Source organism: Oryzias latipes, chromosome 1 (assembly GCF_002234675.1).
Source record: "Oryzias latipes chromosome 1, ASM223467v1".
Classification (NCBI taxonomy): domain Eukaryota; kingdom Metazoa; phylum Chordata; class Actinopteri; order Beloniformes; family Adrianichthyidae; genus Oryzias; species Oryzias latipes.
The window spans coordinates 31,639,695-31,656,615 of record NC_019859.2 but is presented as its reverse complement, the minus strand read 5'-3'; the positions used below and the strand labels follow the sequence as shown (position 1 = coordinate 31,656,615).

Below are 16,921 nucleotides of genomic sequence, written 5' to 3'. Positions count from 1 at the left end.
GCACGTTTCTAGTCCATTCCTGAGGCGAGTTATGATTTTTTAAAGACATAACTGAAATGTGCAATTCCGCCATTAGGGGGAGTAAAGGACAAGCAAAACAGGTGAAACAGCATATCTCTGGACGTGCCAAAAGCAAAACCTAACAGCTCTGTGTCTGAGTAAAATGTAGTTTGGTTCTGCACGAGCCTCATTGCTGTTATGTTGCTATGAGAATGATCAGTAGTGACACCCTAATGACCAAAATGTTGTCACAAAGGAAAAAAGGTTGAAGAGGAGTGCTGAGCTTTCCAGGAAAAATGGAAAGAGTTTTATTTGTTCACGGAGCTGAATGCAAAACCTGCATGCTTGGTATGTCATCAACAGGTGCTCGAAGAATGCAACATTTAGCACCACTATGAGACTCATCACAAAGAAAAGTTTCACCATTTGCAGTTAAGAAAAGAGAAGATTTATCAACTATTAGCTGGACTCACAAAATAACCATCTGGATTTACTACAGCTGTGACGTCAGTGATGGAGCAGTGACAGCTACCTTATTGCAAAAAAGTTGGAGCAAACATCCAAACCATTTTCGGATAGTGAACTTATTGAAAAATTCTGAAGGCTGCAGAAGTCTTGTGCCCTAAAAAGCAGTTGACCTTTGCTTGCATAAGTCTGTCAAGGATCACGATTGCAGATACATCTCTGAGGAGACTTGGGTGTCAAATGAAGAAATCCAGTTATTTATTGCATTTTTGGTCACTATTGATGAAAGCAAAGATACAGATATTGCACAACTGTGCATATTTATTAGAGGTGTTGAAGAGACGTCACAGTGGAGTTTCTTGAGTTGATGGACACAACAAGTGATGACATAGTCAGCTCTCTAGTTGGACTCCATGTTGGAGTGAACTGGTCACGTGATGTCAGTCTGCTCACTGATGGCGCTCATTCGGCGCTCATTCGGCAGCAAACCAGGAAAAGACTCTTGGACATTTTCATTGTGTTTTGCACACTTGAATGACAGTAAATGTGTTTCTGCACAGGATCTGAATCCTGATATTGATGGTGAAGTTTCAGGAGAGAAAGGAGGTTAACTCCAAATTCATTATGTTCACAAATGTTTGTAAGTTCAGTTTAGTTTAATTTTTCATTGATTTGCACATTTACATTTTAGCCAGGTGTTTCATTTTTTTCCGTAGCCCCTCTTGAGTTTATTATCAAGATTGCTTCAGTGTCGGATGTAAAATATCCAGTCTGTGAATATTGAATAAACCAATTTTTTTTTAAGTGAAATGCATTTTATTTGAGATCCATTGGCCTCTGTCAACGAATGTGTAATAATAAGTGATTAGGCTACTATGTTGGTTGAGGCATTTTGAGGAGAAAATACTCTTTTTTCTGTTTTTTTTTATTTGTAAGCTTTGTTTTTTTGTTATGTTAATAACTTTGAATGGTACACAAGGGTTGGACAGAGGCCTACATGATTGTTTTTGAATTTGTAACTGTGATTTATGCAACTACATACAAAAAAAATCTTCAAAGCTGCTGTAATTCAATGATTCACAAAATTTGATGAACACAACATTTTTAAAAATAAAGTTCACAATGTAATATTAATATATTGTTAAAATCCTCATACCTGACTCCTTGACTAAAGAGATTGTCTTCAACTTTTATATTTTTTCTGTGGAAATGGTAACACGAATGAAAAAAGGATCACATTTACCACCATGCTGTTGCATTGTTTTAGCTGGGAAAAAAACGGCTGTTGGCACAATCTACTCTGAATAAATGTGGAACTCAATTCAAAAGTTCTGCTTCCACAGTGGTTCTGAAACGCACCACCGCACTCAATATGGATAAAGCAACTCTGAAAGTAATATTGACCCAAACCAAGAAACTCTTACTACTACTACTACAATGATACAACAAAAATACTTTTTAAAGGGACAAAACAGAAACAAATAAAAGAAAAAATCTATATCTGATGTAGTAAGAACTAGAACTGCTTTTGAAAATTCAATCTTTAAAACAATTCTACAATAAGCTCTGTGGAAAAAATTAAAAAACACAAACTTAAGTTTTAAGTTTTTCAAAATAAAATTCCAAAATTTTTCTTTCTATCTGCAAACAGATTAGAATCTTCGGTGTGTCACGTTTTCATTTCAGTATGAAAAAGTTTTTCCAAATTGATAAATCTGTCCACAAATTCTTAAGGCCTGTACACACCGGGACGAATATTCGCCAGCCGTTATTAGCGTTTTTCAACACGTTTTTTGTGTTCACACCCAGGCAATTTTCACTGACGATGAGCCGAGCAAACATGCAATTTCATTACCTGACATTAGATGGCGCTTAATGTAAGACAGAAATACCCCCTGTACACAAGGTGGCGCTGCGCAACTTTACGCTTCTTAAAGTCGCTTTTCACTCAGAAGAAGAGGGCAAGTATTCACGCGCTTGTCAGAATCATACAAAGAAAACCTGAATATTTCAAGCACCAGTAGCTCTAGCTCCAGTTCCAGCGATGAACAATTTATTGTTCTGTTGAATGATGAAAGACGCCGGAAAAGACGTCGATTTTTGGTACATCCCATAGTTATGAGAAGAGAAGAACATGGGGAGTTTTATCGACTGATACAAGAGCTGAAAATGGACCATAAGTGTTTTTGGGGATATTTTAGAATGTCCGTCAGTGAGTGCATCTTCTTCGTCTTATTTCTTCGCGGCAGTGTAGACCAATGAGTTATATCACTAAAGGAGACACGCCCGTTTTAGAAGCCTGGCCGACGGTGGCGGAGCGCTACGCCATCTTGGTGAGGTCGACGACGCCCACATGGCAATGATTTCTATTCCTTTTAGAGGTGTCTAAGTAGCTTTTATATACTATATATATTTTTACAGTTATATATATATTTATACATATATGAAAATACATTATATTTATATATATAATATATATATAGATACATCATTTGTTGTTGTTAAAGAAGAGAAACAGTCAGCCTTAAAAGCTCAAACTTTAATGAAAATGCATTGTTGCAGGGTTCTTACAAATAAAAAAATTATTACAAAGAATTTTTAAAAATAATTTCTAAACATTTAGAAGTTCTAGACCTCTTTGACATGTAATTTAAATTATTTAGAAAAGCCCAACAATAAGTCAATAATATACAAATAATAATAAATCAATAGTGAATTAATACAAACAATAAATAATAACAATAAATAAACAATAAGTCAATAAATAATAATAAAAACAAGTCTATTAATAATAATAATAATAATAATCATAGTAATAATAATATTTAATCAATAGTAAGTCAATGCAAACAATAAATAATTACAATACATAAATAATAAGTAAATAAACAATAAAAAATAAGTCTATTAATAATAATAATAATAATAATAATAATAATAATAATAAAATATTCAAAAAAAGTACAAAAGTAAACAATAGATTTATCCTAAAAAAAAACAACAACAACAACAAATAAAAACAATAGATTTATACTGATTCATGTGAGTGATCAATTTGTGTAACACAGATGTTATGGTGTCGGGTTTCAAGCAAACAGTCTGGCCTCTTATCAAAATGTGTTTCCACAAAATGTTCTGAACATAGCCAGACTGTATTACTAGTTGGTACCACAGTGATCCATCTGGGTTAGCTCTTTTTATTGCTAAGATCCACTTTTTCCTTAAGTCTGAATCCTTTGGAAACCTGCAAGAAAAGTTCAGTCACTGAGTCAGAAATGTATAAATCTATATTACTATAATAGCCTAGTATGCTGTATACAGGTTTAGCAAAATAAAATGTACATTTCTGTTGACAGCAAATTATCCGTACATCATGCAGCATGTTGATAATAGCCCTGCAGCATCATGCATGTCAACATGTGTACGATTAATGAAGCCCCTGCAGCATAAAAAGAAAAAAATTATAGTACTTACCTTTGAAATGATATACCTTCCTCCTTCATGGACTCATTTCTCTGATTTTGGCAGTTGAAACCCAAACAATGAACTGGTATTATGCAAAAAATGTGTTCACATGCATTCACTGCAGCAGTAAGTTGACCTCACCAAGATGGCGGTGCTCTCCTCCCATGAGGAATCACGTGATGTCTCCTCTAGTGATATAACTCATTGGTGTAGACACTACTTGGCGGATATCTTCTTCGCCTGACGTATGTGTGCTCAGCAAGACAGTTTTGTGTTTGAGCGCCCCCAAGTTGTGTTTTACTGTAACTTCAGAAGCTCCAGACACGTGTGCAAAAGCACCATTCTCATTGGTCGTATAGTTTTTGACGGGGCGCGTCAAACCAAAAAGACGAACCCGAGCCGTTTTTAAAAAAATGACGCTTTTACGCGTGGCGTTTTTCACGTCGGTGTGCACACTCACATTGGTGCCCTTTGTTTAGTCACGAAGCGTTAAACGTCGGCAAATATCGCGCGCGAAATTCGTCCCGGTGTGTACGGGCCTTTAGACCGAATATGTTGTCCTGACTTTCCAACCATGTTTTGGTGCCTTTTTCTCAACTGTGTTCATTAAAGTATGCAAGTGCTAATTTTATTTAAGTCAGCTTATAACTGTTCCATCTGTCTCAATGAAAACTATGCATTTTAAATCACATTTAAGTGTATATTAATGTAAATTTGTGGTCAGCTTAAGAACCTCTTCATCATTCCCTCTCAGATCCGTGTCTTTCGTCCTCCTAATTACTCTGGAACTATCGCTCTGGCTCTCCTGGTGTCACTGGTTGGAGGTCTGCTGTATCTGAGAAGAAATAACCTGGAATTTATCTACAACAAGACTGGATGGGCCATGGCTGCATTGGTACTGCTTTGCTTGATACTCATGTGCACGTTTGTGCAATTTGCCATACTCTTTTCGTAATTAACCTTTTAATTTGCCAGAGTATAGTATTTGGCAGACCAGAAAATGAGGCCTGATGTTAAGATGTAATTGTTATTAAACCCTTTTTGAAATATGTGTTTCAAATTAATCGATAAATGATGGTAACTGATGAATTAAATCTGAAATCTTACTTTTATGACATGTCAGCATTTCTAATGTCTATTCTTGTGTCTGTTACTGTTTATTTTTCTGTTTCAGTGTGTTGTTTTCGCAATGACATCTGGCCAGATGTGGAATCACATCAGAGGTCCTCCATACGCCCACAAAAACCCACAGAATGGACAAGTGGTACTAATTTCTCTCTTTTTCTCTTTGTTCGAATTATTCCTCTGTTTAAATGTTTTTCCTCTAATGTCATTGCCTCCCCTTCTCTTTCTGACAAGTGCTTCCAAATTTCAATACCCTTTTTGTGTGTCATTACCTACATTCTTTATCACTTTTTGAAAGCTGGAGGTGTTTTTAGTAATGTTTTATTGGTGAAAGGGAACTGTGCAGCAAGTAAAGTGGCATTTGTTCCACTGTAGTACATGTTTCACCCCCGAGGAAAATCCACCCTTCAATTATCACGTGGTACTATGTCAAAGCTACTTGTGTTGTCTGGGGCACCTATGAGCAGGAATTGTTTTTTTAAGTCACCATGGAAACATCTGAAATCTTTACCTGTTACACATCTTATAGGCCACACGTTGTTCTTTAATGTTGACTGCGTGCATCTTTTTCTTTGTCTTCATTTGTCTCTGAGGAAACGCCCACACAAAAATAGTTTTGCTGGTCATCGCTTCAGTTTGTTCAACCATGTATGAAATTAAAGAAAAACCTGCAGATAAGTGAAAAATGAGCGAGAGACGATAATGAGACTACGCACAAAGTAATGGATGAAGAAGCGACGGGAAAAACAAGGCGCATTAGAAAAATGGGGCTTTACAGGTTGTATGTACACGTATCTTCACGCTGTTGGTGACGCATGAGGGCACATTCAGAAACCAGCAGCGAAGGCATTGTGGGTAATCATTGTTGGAGATCTTTTTTTTTTTTTGTAGAGACTAAAAGATGGTTTTTCCTGTCAGCCAGCAGTCACAACAACAAACAGATGTGTGCACATACTCCTCACTTACACTTACACTAAGATAGAGACATAAATGAATGTCTCTGTCATCCCTTTCAGCCTTCATTCTGGATTATCCATTTCATTTTGTATGGAAGATGCTCAGTTTATCAGGCTCTATTAACTCCACATCTTTCATTCAGCTGTATCAGCCCTGTATAGCCCTTCACTGTTGCATCATCCATTTCCTTGTCTTTGCTTCAATATTTTTCCACAGAAAAAAAATCTAATGCCACATAAAAGCATCTAAAACATGGATTCATGCCAGAGTGATGCATAGAAAAATTATTGTGGGGATTTGGGGGAATTATGCAATTCAGTATTTGCGTGTCATGCCGATGTAACTGGATATGCAGATGCAATATTCTACATATAAAATAATGTGTACAATCTTGTACAGAATGTTCCATCATAGGTCACGTCACTTGGTCCCTCTTGTGTGTCACTTTAAAGAAATGATGCATTGTGTTCCGGCTGCCACTTTCTGCCTTTGCCTTAAACCGGGGGGAAAAAAGAGATGACATCTGGGCTCCACTCTGTAAAGTGAATTCATTAATTTTAGGAGCAGCAGACATCTTTTTTCAAATGATGAGGTGAGTAGGTAGAATAAGAATTAAACCAAATTAGACTTTGTGTAGCAAATCTGACTACAAGAGAAGACACATTCTAGGAAAAAGCTAAGAGTAACCTATTACTTGCTAATATTGTTGTTTCATTTCTCTATTGTACAAAAAAAAAAGATTAATTACACAATCTATATTTTTTGCTACAACAATAACTAGTTTCAAAGCAAATCAATATCCCAATAGACCTGTGGTAAGACCCTATCCTGAGAAAGCCTCTGCTGTAAAGGCAGTAGTATAGTTAGTTAGTTGGAGAGTTGGATATGCCGATTTCCTCTAAAATATCTGTGCATCTAAAGCTCTTACTTAAAGAATAACAATGATCGTTGTAAAGTCTCATGTATTACTATCGTTTTACTCATCAGATTTTATGACAGCTTATGACTCTTTCCATCAGCTAACAGACTTTGGTGAGTAAAATCATTTCTCCAGTCTGTTTTTCTGCTCTAAATATGAACTGTGGGGGTAATGACTCTATATCTCTATATGGTTCTACTTGCAAACTAACTATACACGTTTTTTTTTTTTTTTTTAAGAATATCGTAGTAAAAACTCTTGCAATAAGATTAAGTTAAAAAAGGGCTAGGCAGTGATCATTGTCCTGGCTAACACATGGAAACAAATGCACTACATCACAGCATCATTGGCTGCACTCAGTTTATCCCTCAGACAAAATTTATAAACGTGAACTGAAATGTCCTTCTCTGCAACACATGCTATTTATCTGGAGCGTTGTATGCATGAAGGCTGAGTAAACTGATAAAGAAAGCAAATTTTGTTCTTGGTTCTGCGCTGGAGCCTCAGGAACCAATTGTTCAAAAAATAATTAAGATAAAAACAGTTATGGAAGAACCCTGGGCGTCCTCCTAACAATACAGCTTCTCCTAGATTTTCTTTAGATCCGCTGTATAACCCACTGCTACAGGAAATCACTCCTGCCAACAGCCATAACCACCTACGACCACTGTGAAATCTCAGAAAATGAGTTACTTCAACTTTTAATTTTCCCTCCGGGTATAATAAGGTGTTGAAATGAGTTGTCATGACGCACCTTTTAGATTCCAGTGACGAGCCGTTATGCCATTGATTCCATATTAATAATGTACAGCAGGACATAAGCATTAAAAATAGTTGTTTTGGACTTGATATCAAATCTTTAATCTAAAGGCCAACTGCAATATGATGTTGCAGAGATAAATTATCACAAAAATTGTGAAATTCAGCTCTAAATGTTCTCTATTTTTTACATCAAACCTTTTATCAACAAGCCTTTGGATACTTATATTTGTTTGTTTACTTCCTTCCTAAACTTATTGTCCTTTTTCACCTTCTTTTACCCTGAACTTTGCCTAGAATATCTAAGATTGATTGCTTTGCTGGACTTGCGAGAAAGCTACATCAGAGGTCCCCTGCCTTGCGCTCTCAGTTATGCAATGTTAAATAAGCTTTGGTGCGATCAATAACTTTTAAAAGATCCCTATATCTTCTTTTATTCTTTTCAGGTCTTTATTACTTCCCTTCCCCTTTTCTCCTAATCTATTCTTCACCTTGGACACTCTAATTCCCTTAAAATGATGAGCGAGTGAAGCCAAGTAGACAATTTGAAGAGGATTTGTCAATTGACAAATAACACAGTTGTGAACCCAAGAAAATGTTGCTCACTTTCACTTTGACAGTCACAGAATGGAACCAACATACTGCTGTGCTTTAACAGACCTGTACGCATTATTTGACTGAGTCAGACTTCAAACCTACCCAAACGCACCCGTTTTCACATGCATTAGGAAAAAAAACTCAAGAAAGTTTGACTTTGGGAAGAAAAGAATATCATGCCTAAAGTGTTACAGTTTGTAATCATCCAATTCTGAGGACAGTTTTTATATTTTTATTTTCCCATCCCTTATTTTTACATGGTTGTTTCTTGAATTATTTCCAGATAGCAGTTAAATTGATGGTTTTACTTCTGTTAATATGCATTATAGCTCAATGTTGTTTTGGGTTCTATTTTATATCTAATCTGTTTTATTTATTAGTTTTATAAACAGATAAGGTATACTGCTTGTTTACCAACAGATATACATTTATCACACTCGAAAAGGAAAATAATAAGTGACTATAAAGCAGCATGTGTCAGTCTTGGTGCTATAGAGAAAAAATGTTCACGAGTCCCTGAAGAAGGCCATTTATTTCTGCTAAGGCTCAGGATTCAGTGAGCCTCTTTATAAATCAACGTTTGCCTCCTGCCCAAATATTCCCAGCTTTACTTAGACATGTTTTGTATATATTAATGTATTTTGGACTTAATTTTTTTCTCATTAAATACATTTGGATTGGTCAGAAAAAAAAATCTTTCACTCAACTGTCACAACTATGTTTTTATTTTGATTGTATTGATACTGTCTTTGCCTAAGAAAACTCCTACTTTTCTCTTGATTTAATTTTCTCCTCAAGGCTTTTTTACAACACCACATAGTCCCAGCAAACCTGTTCTGTCCTATCCTTGTACGTAGTTACAATGAAGTATGTTTTTCTACTCCATTTATCTTCTGCTCATTATTTGCTCTTTATCCTCGCTGTTCTTTCTGCTTTGTTGGTTTTCTGTTTTTTCCCTTTTCCTGTTTGAATGCTTCCTGACCTTTACCAACCAAAACACATCAAACACAGATTCAGACACACAATGTACAAACAGTTTCATGATATGGGATTGTGAAGGGATGGGTATGGCTCCTTTAAAAGGTTATCTGTCTTGTCATTTATTAATGCCTGACTCTATAGTGGCTGTTTTTTTTAAGAGAGACAATAGGCAAACAAAGAGAACAAGAGCAAATTACTGTGTATTACACAAACTCTCCAGGTTATATAAGTTTTAGCTGATGGTTCCAAACCAGGCAGCTGCTTTACATGACATTTATGGGTTTTGTTGTTTTTTTTTCCATTAATGTTTTCACCAAAAAGTATTCCTCAAAAGTAGCTATGCAACATTTTATGGAAATCACTCACCGCCTCTTGTCATGGCATGCTCTCAAGCCTTGTGAGATGAAATTGACCTTTTCCTGCAAATACCCATTATACAAATGCATTGAGGCAGATGCCTAATTTGTGTCAAACTCTGACAAATACACTTTTCTTGTGCAGTTCCCATATAAGCAGTGCTTAATGTCAGTGTATTCAAATAGTGGCATAAATGCAGACATTCACAGCGTGCAGGTTATGTTTATTAAAAAATAAATAAATAATTGATTACCGGTACATGTTTCTTCAAGAGAATGCTACAACGTTACAGAAAACTTTCCAAGTATATTCTATATTACAATTATTCAGTAGTTTGTTTTTGTTTATTCTTTATTGTCCATATCGACCATTTTCATCATTTTTTTAACCAACTTAGCAGCTAACCTTTAGAAAAAATCTCACGTAGAACTAAACCTGCATTTGAAAGGGATATCTCCATTGGTTCAGATGTATTTGAATGCAGGGCAACATTTAAAATCTTTTATCCAAATGAATAAAACAATTTCCCGTGATCAAATTTTAACAATTCAAAACTCATTGACTTTAAATTTGTATTTGAAAAGTAGTTTGCTAAAAAAAAACAGAGCATATTGTTTGCTTGGGTATCTAAACCACAATCAGACAGGTATTGTCTGAACTACATGTTAACACTTAACAATATTTCAATATTCAACAAATAGTACTAACTAGTGTTTGTCTTTGAAAATACCAACATTAACGCATTAATGATCATATTTCAAGCACTATCTGTGACAAGTATGCTAACTTTATGTAAGATATATTATTAAAGTCCAATCTCAATAATTTTTTTTGATCTATTGTAACAGCATTCCCAGCTGTCTTTTAATAAGGATTATGCCGTTTTTAGCCACAAAAAAAAAACCCTGTTGTTTTTAAGGACATATAGTTTCTGCTGACTCTAGCACCTTAGCACAATTGTAACACGTGGCCTTTCTCCATACCACCTCTATCTGTTGCTTTCTATTTATGTTCTGGTTAGCTTTTCACACACCAAAAGTAAAATCCTAAATTATCAAGATGCCTTTGGTTTAGGAGGTAAAGACTGAAAATAAATAAAAAACATATAAAAGTATATAAACATTATTATCATTAATTGAATTTTTTTATGTATTACTGCATTATAAACCTGTGATAAAGGCATTATGATGTACATTTCTATATTTTATCTCTACTCTTTATCACTAAATTTTCCAGGATCAAATTTTGGGAAAGACTGAACAAGTTCTTTTAATGAAAAGTTCATTAAAAGTTCAACCCTTTTTTTTAATCTCTCGCTTTTGATGAACATATTCACCCCAATGACATTTTACTTTTTTCCCTTATCTGCACATGATCAATATTTTTTGTGACATAGTCCCAACGTCATCATAAATCACTTAAAGCCTTCTAAAAAAAACATAAATCCTTTTAGGGAGATTATTTACCTGAGGGAAAACATTTTTAACGGCATAAATTTGTAATCGCCTTTGCTTTGCCCTTAGGCTGACATTGTACAAACAAGAATGATAAAAGACGCATTATATTAAATATTCGTTCAACTCCAACGATCCCTCAACTTAGTGTGCTGCTTAAATATATAAACCAAGTCTGCGTTTGACCCTGAATCGTCTATAGCTGCTTTGGTATGAATCAATAAAGCAATTTGTTTTATTATATAAGCAAAATTTGCCAATTCTCTCCAATGTTACGTGAAAAACATTTAACAGCAAACACAAATATCTTTGTCTTCGGCTGTATGGAAATTGGGAGTGTGTGTGTTTTTTTTCAACCCCTTTGTGAGATACTTAATTGAACATATTACTTTTCATCACTGACATTTCAAAGACTGCACAGACTTATACATCGATAAATCAGCTGATTTATGTTGGTATATGTAGTATTTGATAAAGAGAGAAGCGAGTCTTACACTGTGCCTGTTGCATTAGTTCAACAATTCATCTTGTTGTTGGCCCTTTAAGAAGTCGCTGCTTTTCCTGATTCTGTACGGCTTTGTAATGAATGCAGTCACACTGGATCTGAGTGGACAAATTCTTTGTGAACCAACCATATTTGCATAGGGCTTTTTAGTAAATGCGTGCCTATGTAGATGTATGGAGAAAATGCACACACCCAGCTCCCCACACTAATGAATGAAACCCCTGCATTCTAATCCATCAGATTAATTGGAAGTGCTCAGCCTTGGATTGAGGAATGTTTACACCTATGCAGTATGCAGTTCCTCTCAGCCTCTTTTAGCAATTTCTCTTTATGCTGAAGTAGAAACGTACAGAACACTGTGTTCTATAAAAACCATATTGGGCTGTAAGGTGGAGTAGTGGTTAGTGCTTTCACCTCACAGTGAGAAGGCCCTGGTTTGACTCCTGGCTGGGACCTTTCTGGGTTGAGTTTGCATGTTCTTCTCATGCATGCATGGGTTTTCTCCAGGATCAGTCCAAAAACATGCTTCATGAACATGATTGGTGTCTCTGAATAGGTGTGAATGTGAGTGTATGGCCCTGCAACAGACTGGCAATCTGTTCTGGCGGGACCCCGCTTTTGGTTGAAGTATTGCAGAGGAAAGTGTTTGAACCTCAGGTTCAGGAGGAAGGGTTAAGGTTCTGTTCTTTCTGTAACACACTGGACCAACTCTTTACCTTTGCCGGTATCCTCTAGGGATAGAGCCAATTCAGTCCCGGGTGTGTTCTCTGCATTAGGGATATGTTGGTATCTGTTTGGGGGCATTTAGTCCTTAAATGCAGCTTAGTTGACACAGTCAAGAGTCAGACTATGGAATTTATTAGCACAACTAAATGGCGAAAATCTTTGCAGTCTTTGAATCCTGTCTCTGCTGTTTCCAGATAATCTGTGCGCACCTGGGATACTCCAAGTATGAGTCTGAGAAAAGATGGAATGACTCATCCAGGTTCAGAATCTGACACTTCTGAAGGTGGAGAAGAATATGTTTAAAGAGGGATGGAGGGTGAGCTAGACCAACAGATCGGTGTGGCATCTGCAGTACTGTGAACCTTTTTTGATAAAGGGAAATGAGTCAGATAACAAAGCTTTTAAATCCTTGTTTCCCCCTTTATCTATGGCCATGATCTGTAAGTTGTGAGCAAGGTTAAGCCACTAGAATCAAATGGTGAAATAAGCTTCCTTTTTTGGGTAGCAAAAGGCTGGGTGCAATACTCACTCGAAATCTACAGTTTAACAGATAGGTGGAGCCTGGTTACAAAGATTCTGGTATGGTCCAATTAGAAGCCAACTTTTTTTGAAAACAGGCAAATATGTGTCATGCAAGCCTTAATATTGAGATAATTCTAGAGCTTAAAGATTGATGGTCAAATGTCAAACAAAATTTCAAACGTCGCCGTTCTCCAATTTAAAAAATAATGATGATTCTTTCTTATTACAATCATCGGAAATATTAAATCTTGAAGATCTTTGTCAAACTGGACCACTTTGTTTTTTTTGTAAAGATGTGCTGTTTTACATTGAGGTGAATGGAAATTGAGTTGCAAGCCACCAAGAGATCAAGTGACGTTACTCCAGTTACTTCTATTTGAAAATGTGTATCTGGAAGTCATTTAATAATAATATTAATAATAATAATAGCAGATTGGATGTATCTGCGCTTTTCCAGACGCTCAAAGCTCTTCCATTGTGTCCATTACTCATTCACTCCTCATTCATACTTGGTGATGGTAGAGGCATGGCTACGGTCCCTCTGATTATCACCGGGATCATTCACGCACATTCATGCTGGTAGGCAGTAGCGTTAAGGGTCTTGCCCAAGGGCCCCTCACTGGGTGATGTTAATTGCTCGCCATTGATATGGTAACTGCTCCCAGTACCATTGTTGATTCCCTTCCAGGAATTCCCCCCCCCTGGATTCCTGCGTGGTAGCCTTTCATCTTACCAACCGAGCTACCCAGCCATTAATGAGCAGGGGGTAAAAAGTATTTATTCGGCCATTGATTGTGCAAGTTCTCCCACTTGAGAGATGAGAGAGGCCTGTAAATTTCATCATATGTATACCTCAACTATGAAAGACAAAATGAGAAGAAAAATACAGAAAATCAAAGCATGATGCCTCCACCCCATGCTTTACAGTTGAGATGGTGTTCTTTGGATGTAACTAAGCATTCTTTATCCTCCTAACAGTATGAGTAGAGTTCTTACTAAAAAGTTCTATTTTGGTTTCATCTGAACATAGAACATTCTCCCAATCCTCTTCTGGATCATCCAAAATCTCTCGAGTAAACTTCAGACGGGCCGGCATATGTACTGGCTTTAGCAGGGGGAAACGCCTGGCATTGAAGGATTGAGTCCATGGTGGCGTAGCATGTTACTGATGGTAGCCTTTGTTACTTTGGTCCCAGCTCTCTGCAGATCATTCACTAGGTCCCATTTGTGGTTCTGGGTTTTTTGCTTACCGTTCTTGTGATCATTTTGACCCCACGGGGTGAGATCTTGCGGGAGCCCCAGATGCAGGGAGATTATCAGTCGTCTTATATGTCTTCCATTTCCTAATAATTGCTCCCACAGTTGATTTCTTTTCACCAAGCTGCTTACTTATTGCAGATTCAGACTTCTCAGCCTGGTGCATGTCAGCAATTTGGTCACTGGTGTCCTTGGACAGCTCTTTGGTCTTGGGCATAGTGGAGTTTGGAGTGTAACTGTTTCAGATTGTGGACAGGTGTCTTTTATATAGATAACCAGTTCAAATAGGTTGCATTAATACAGGTAACAAGTGGAGGACAGAGGATCCTCTTACAGAAGAAGTTACAGATCTGTGAGAGACAGAAATCTTGCTTGTCGGTGACCAAATACTTATTTTCAACCTTAATTTACAAATAAATTCTTTAAAAATCAGACAATGTGATTTTATAGATTTTTTTTCTCATTTTGTCTCTAATTGTTGAGTTATACCTATGATGCAAATTACACGTCTCTCTCACCTTTTTAAGTGGGAGAACTTGTACAATTGGTGGCTGATTAAATACATTTTGCCTTACTATATAATAAGCATAAACAGCATTGTTGCCATTTTATTTGGATCACATTTTTGATGTTTTGTTGTGTGTTTTGTAACTGTTCGTATGATGTGGGACTACAAAAGTAAAATAGGCTGTAGCCATATCTGCTTAAAAAAATCCTTTCTTTTGTGAATTTAAAGTATGAATGTTTTAACATGAGGAAGAAAACGGATTTACTTCTTGAGAGACTCTAGCTTGTTTTTATTTTTTTATTACTAGATATTCTTTGTCAAAACTGTTGGTGGCTAGAGAGTCTTCAGTTGCAAAAGTTGAGAGTAACCAGTGTTTTCTGCACAGTGTTCTAGTCATCCCTAGTCATGTGTTGATCAGGTTGATCTTTTATTACTTTAATCTCAACCAAAAATTCTCCAGTTTTGTCATTTTATTCCACACTAAATGCTTTCCTGAAAACAGCAATACATGCTATCAAACATGTATTAAAAGTGAAAATTTAGGCAAATGTAATTACTTCAGCTTTGAATTAGAAGGGATTCATCTATGTAAGGCTGTCATAAAGGTTACAGCTTCTCATAGTTTCTTGAGAAGTGGTGGCAGTTTTCTTTTGCTGCAGAGAATTTTCCTAAAGATCTCCTATTTCAGGCGGTTACATAAATATCTTTGTCTGTTTTCTTTTTTAAATGAACCAGATTATAATTGTTCTTTGTTTTGATCTAACTTTGAAAGTATTGTATTTAGTTTGAAGACACTTTATAATGCAGAAGTTGCGGTTGTCTGTTTCTACTGTGATTAAAATGCAAGAACAGTCTAACCCATTTCTAAATAAAGACAAAACCAAAACAACGCCTCTCTCCTGTTTCCTGTGTCAGTCTGTGGAGAAGGCCTCTAGACAACTATTTAAAATTCCATCTAGCAGTAAATATTAAGGCGGATTGGAAATGGGAGATACGTTTCATCTATTGTCTTCTTTCGTTTCCTTTCAAGCGAACATTTTTTTTTCTCTTTATTGAAGCGAAACAGTATATCCATTCTATGCTCCACCTTTTTGTCATCCTCTATTCATCTTTCTATCCATATACATAGTGCCAGTCAAGTGGAAACCCAGACCTTGTGGGCTATAAACGTTGATACCCATAATCTATAGAAAATCTCAGCCTGGAACTTCTGTTTGCTTCATTTCCATAAAACTTCTGTTGCTATTTTTTTTGTGGGCTTTCAACTCGCCATCACTTGCTGAGCATCAGGTAAATTAGGCCAGTGTTATCTTATCATTTGTGCTTTTTGTGCGTGATTATTGAACTGCTATAGACTAACATAAATGATTTTTGTTATTAACAAATAATTATATATATATATATACCCTATTATTTAAAATAAGTAATAAAAACTGGACTGTCTTTTTACCTTTATGTCTTAAACTATCATTTTTCTGTCTATACATTTGGTTATTCTTTGTCATTGTCATTTGTAATAATTGATGTTATTGATGCATTTTTCTTTTGTTTTTGTTTGTCGTTTTTGTAACAGGATGTCTTTTGTAGCTGTTGAATAATCTACAAACAAAATATTAATCAGTTGTGCAAAGAGATATAGATTTAAAGCCGGTTTTGGGTGACTCATCAACTACTTGCATCAAAGGGAACAAATTTCAACAAACATGGAGAGCCATCACCAAACAGACGGAACAAATCTGGTTACACATCCAAACACATTAAAGCCCTCTGCTTTTATTTATTAAACCAGTGTGGCTCCACTGGTTTAATGTGCATGAATGTCCCGGTGATGGTCGGAGGGACCGTAGGCGTGAACTGGCAGCCACGCCTCTACCATCACCAAGTATACATGAGGAGTGAATGAATAATGGACCATGTAGGCTATAGATGATTTTGGTTATATGTAGGATATACGAGAGGCCAACAGTGATGAGAAACCAATGGGGGTTCATACAAAACACTTTGGCTTATTTAGGCACAGTGATACCAACAAAACAGGACTTTTTTTTTTTTGTATTTCTGCAACAGTCTTAGAGTTCATGTCGTTGAGATCCTTAGTAGAACTTTGATTCAATATTAAATGTCTTGTGTATTTTTTGTTATTTAGGTCTGATTATACACAAACGAACAACTTGTCAAATGTCAGGTTTAAATCAATTATCCAAACTTTATTTCTTATGCACTTTTTATACAGATTGAGCTGAATTGCTTTCCAACTCAAAATGGCACCCCAAACACCTATACACAATAAAGACAAATAGAAAAAGTCAATACAAAGTTAGAAA

At 36.1% G+C, this 16,921-nt stretch overlaps 1 protein-coding gene across 1 annotated transcript in view; it reads left to right on the top strand.

Moving 5' to 3' along the window:
- The window catches only part of LOC101168184 (tumor suppressor candidate 3), a 91,092-nt gene that overhangs the window by 49,510 nt on the left and 24,661 nt on the right, over window positions 1–16,921 (top strand). The window contains exons 5-6 of the mRNA XM_004066213.4: window positions 4,685–4,825; window positions 5,105–5,194. Of these exons, the coding sequence (XP_004066261.1) occupies window positions 4,685–4,825; window positions 5,105–5,194 (231 nt within the window). The remainder of the gene's footprint in view (window positions 1–4,684; window positions 4,826–5,104; window positions 5,195–16,921) is intronic.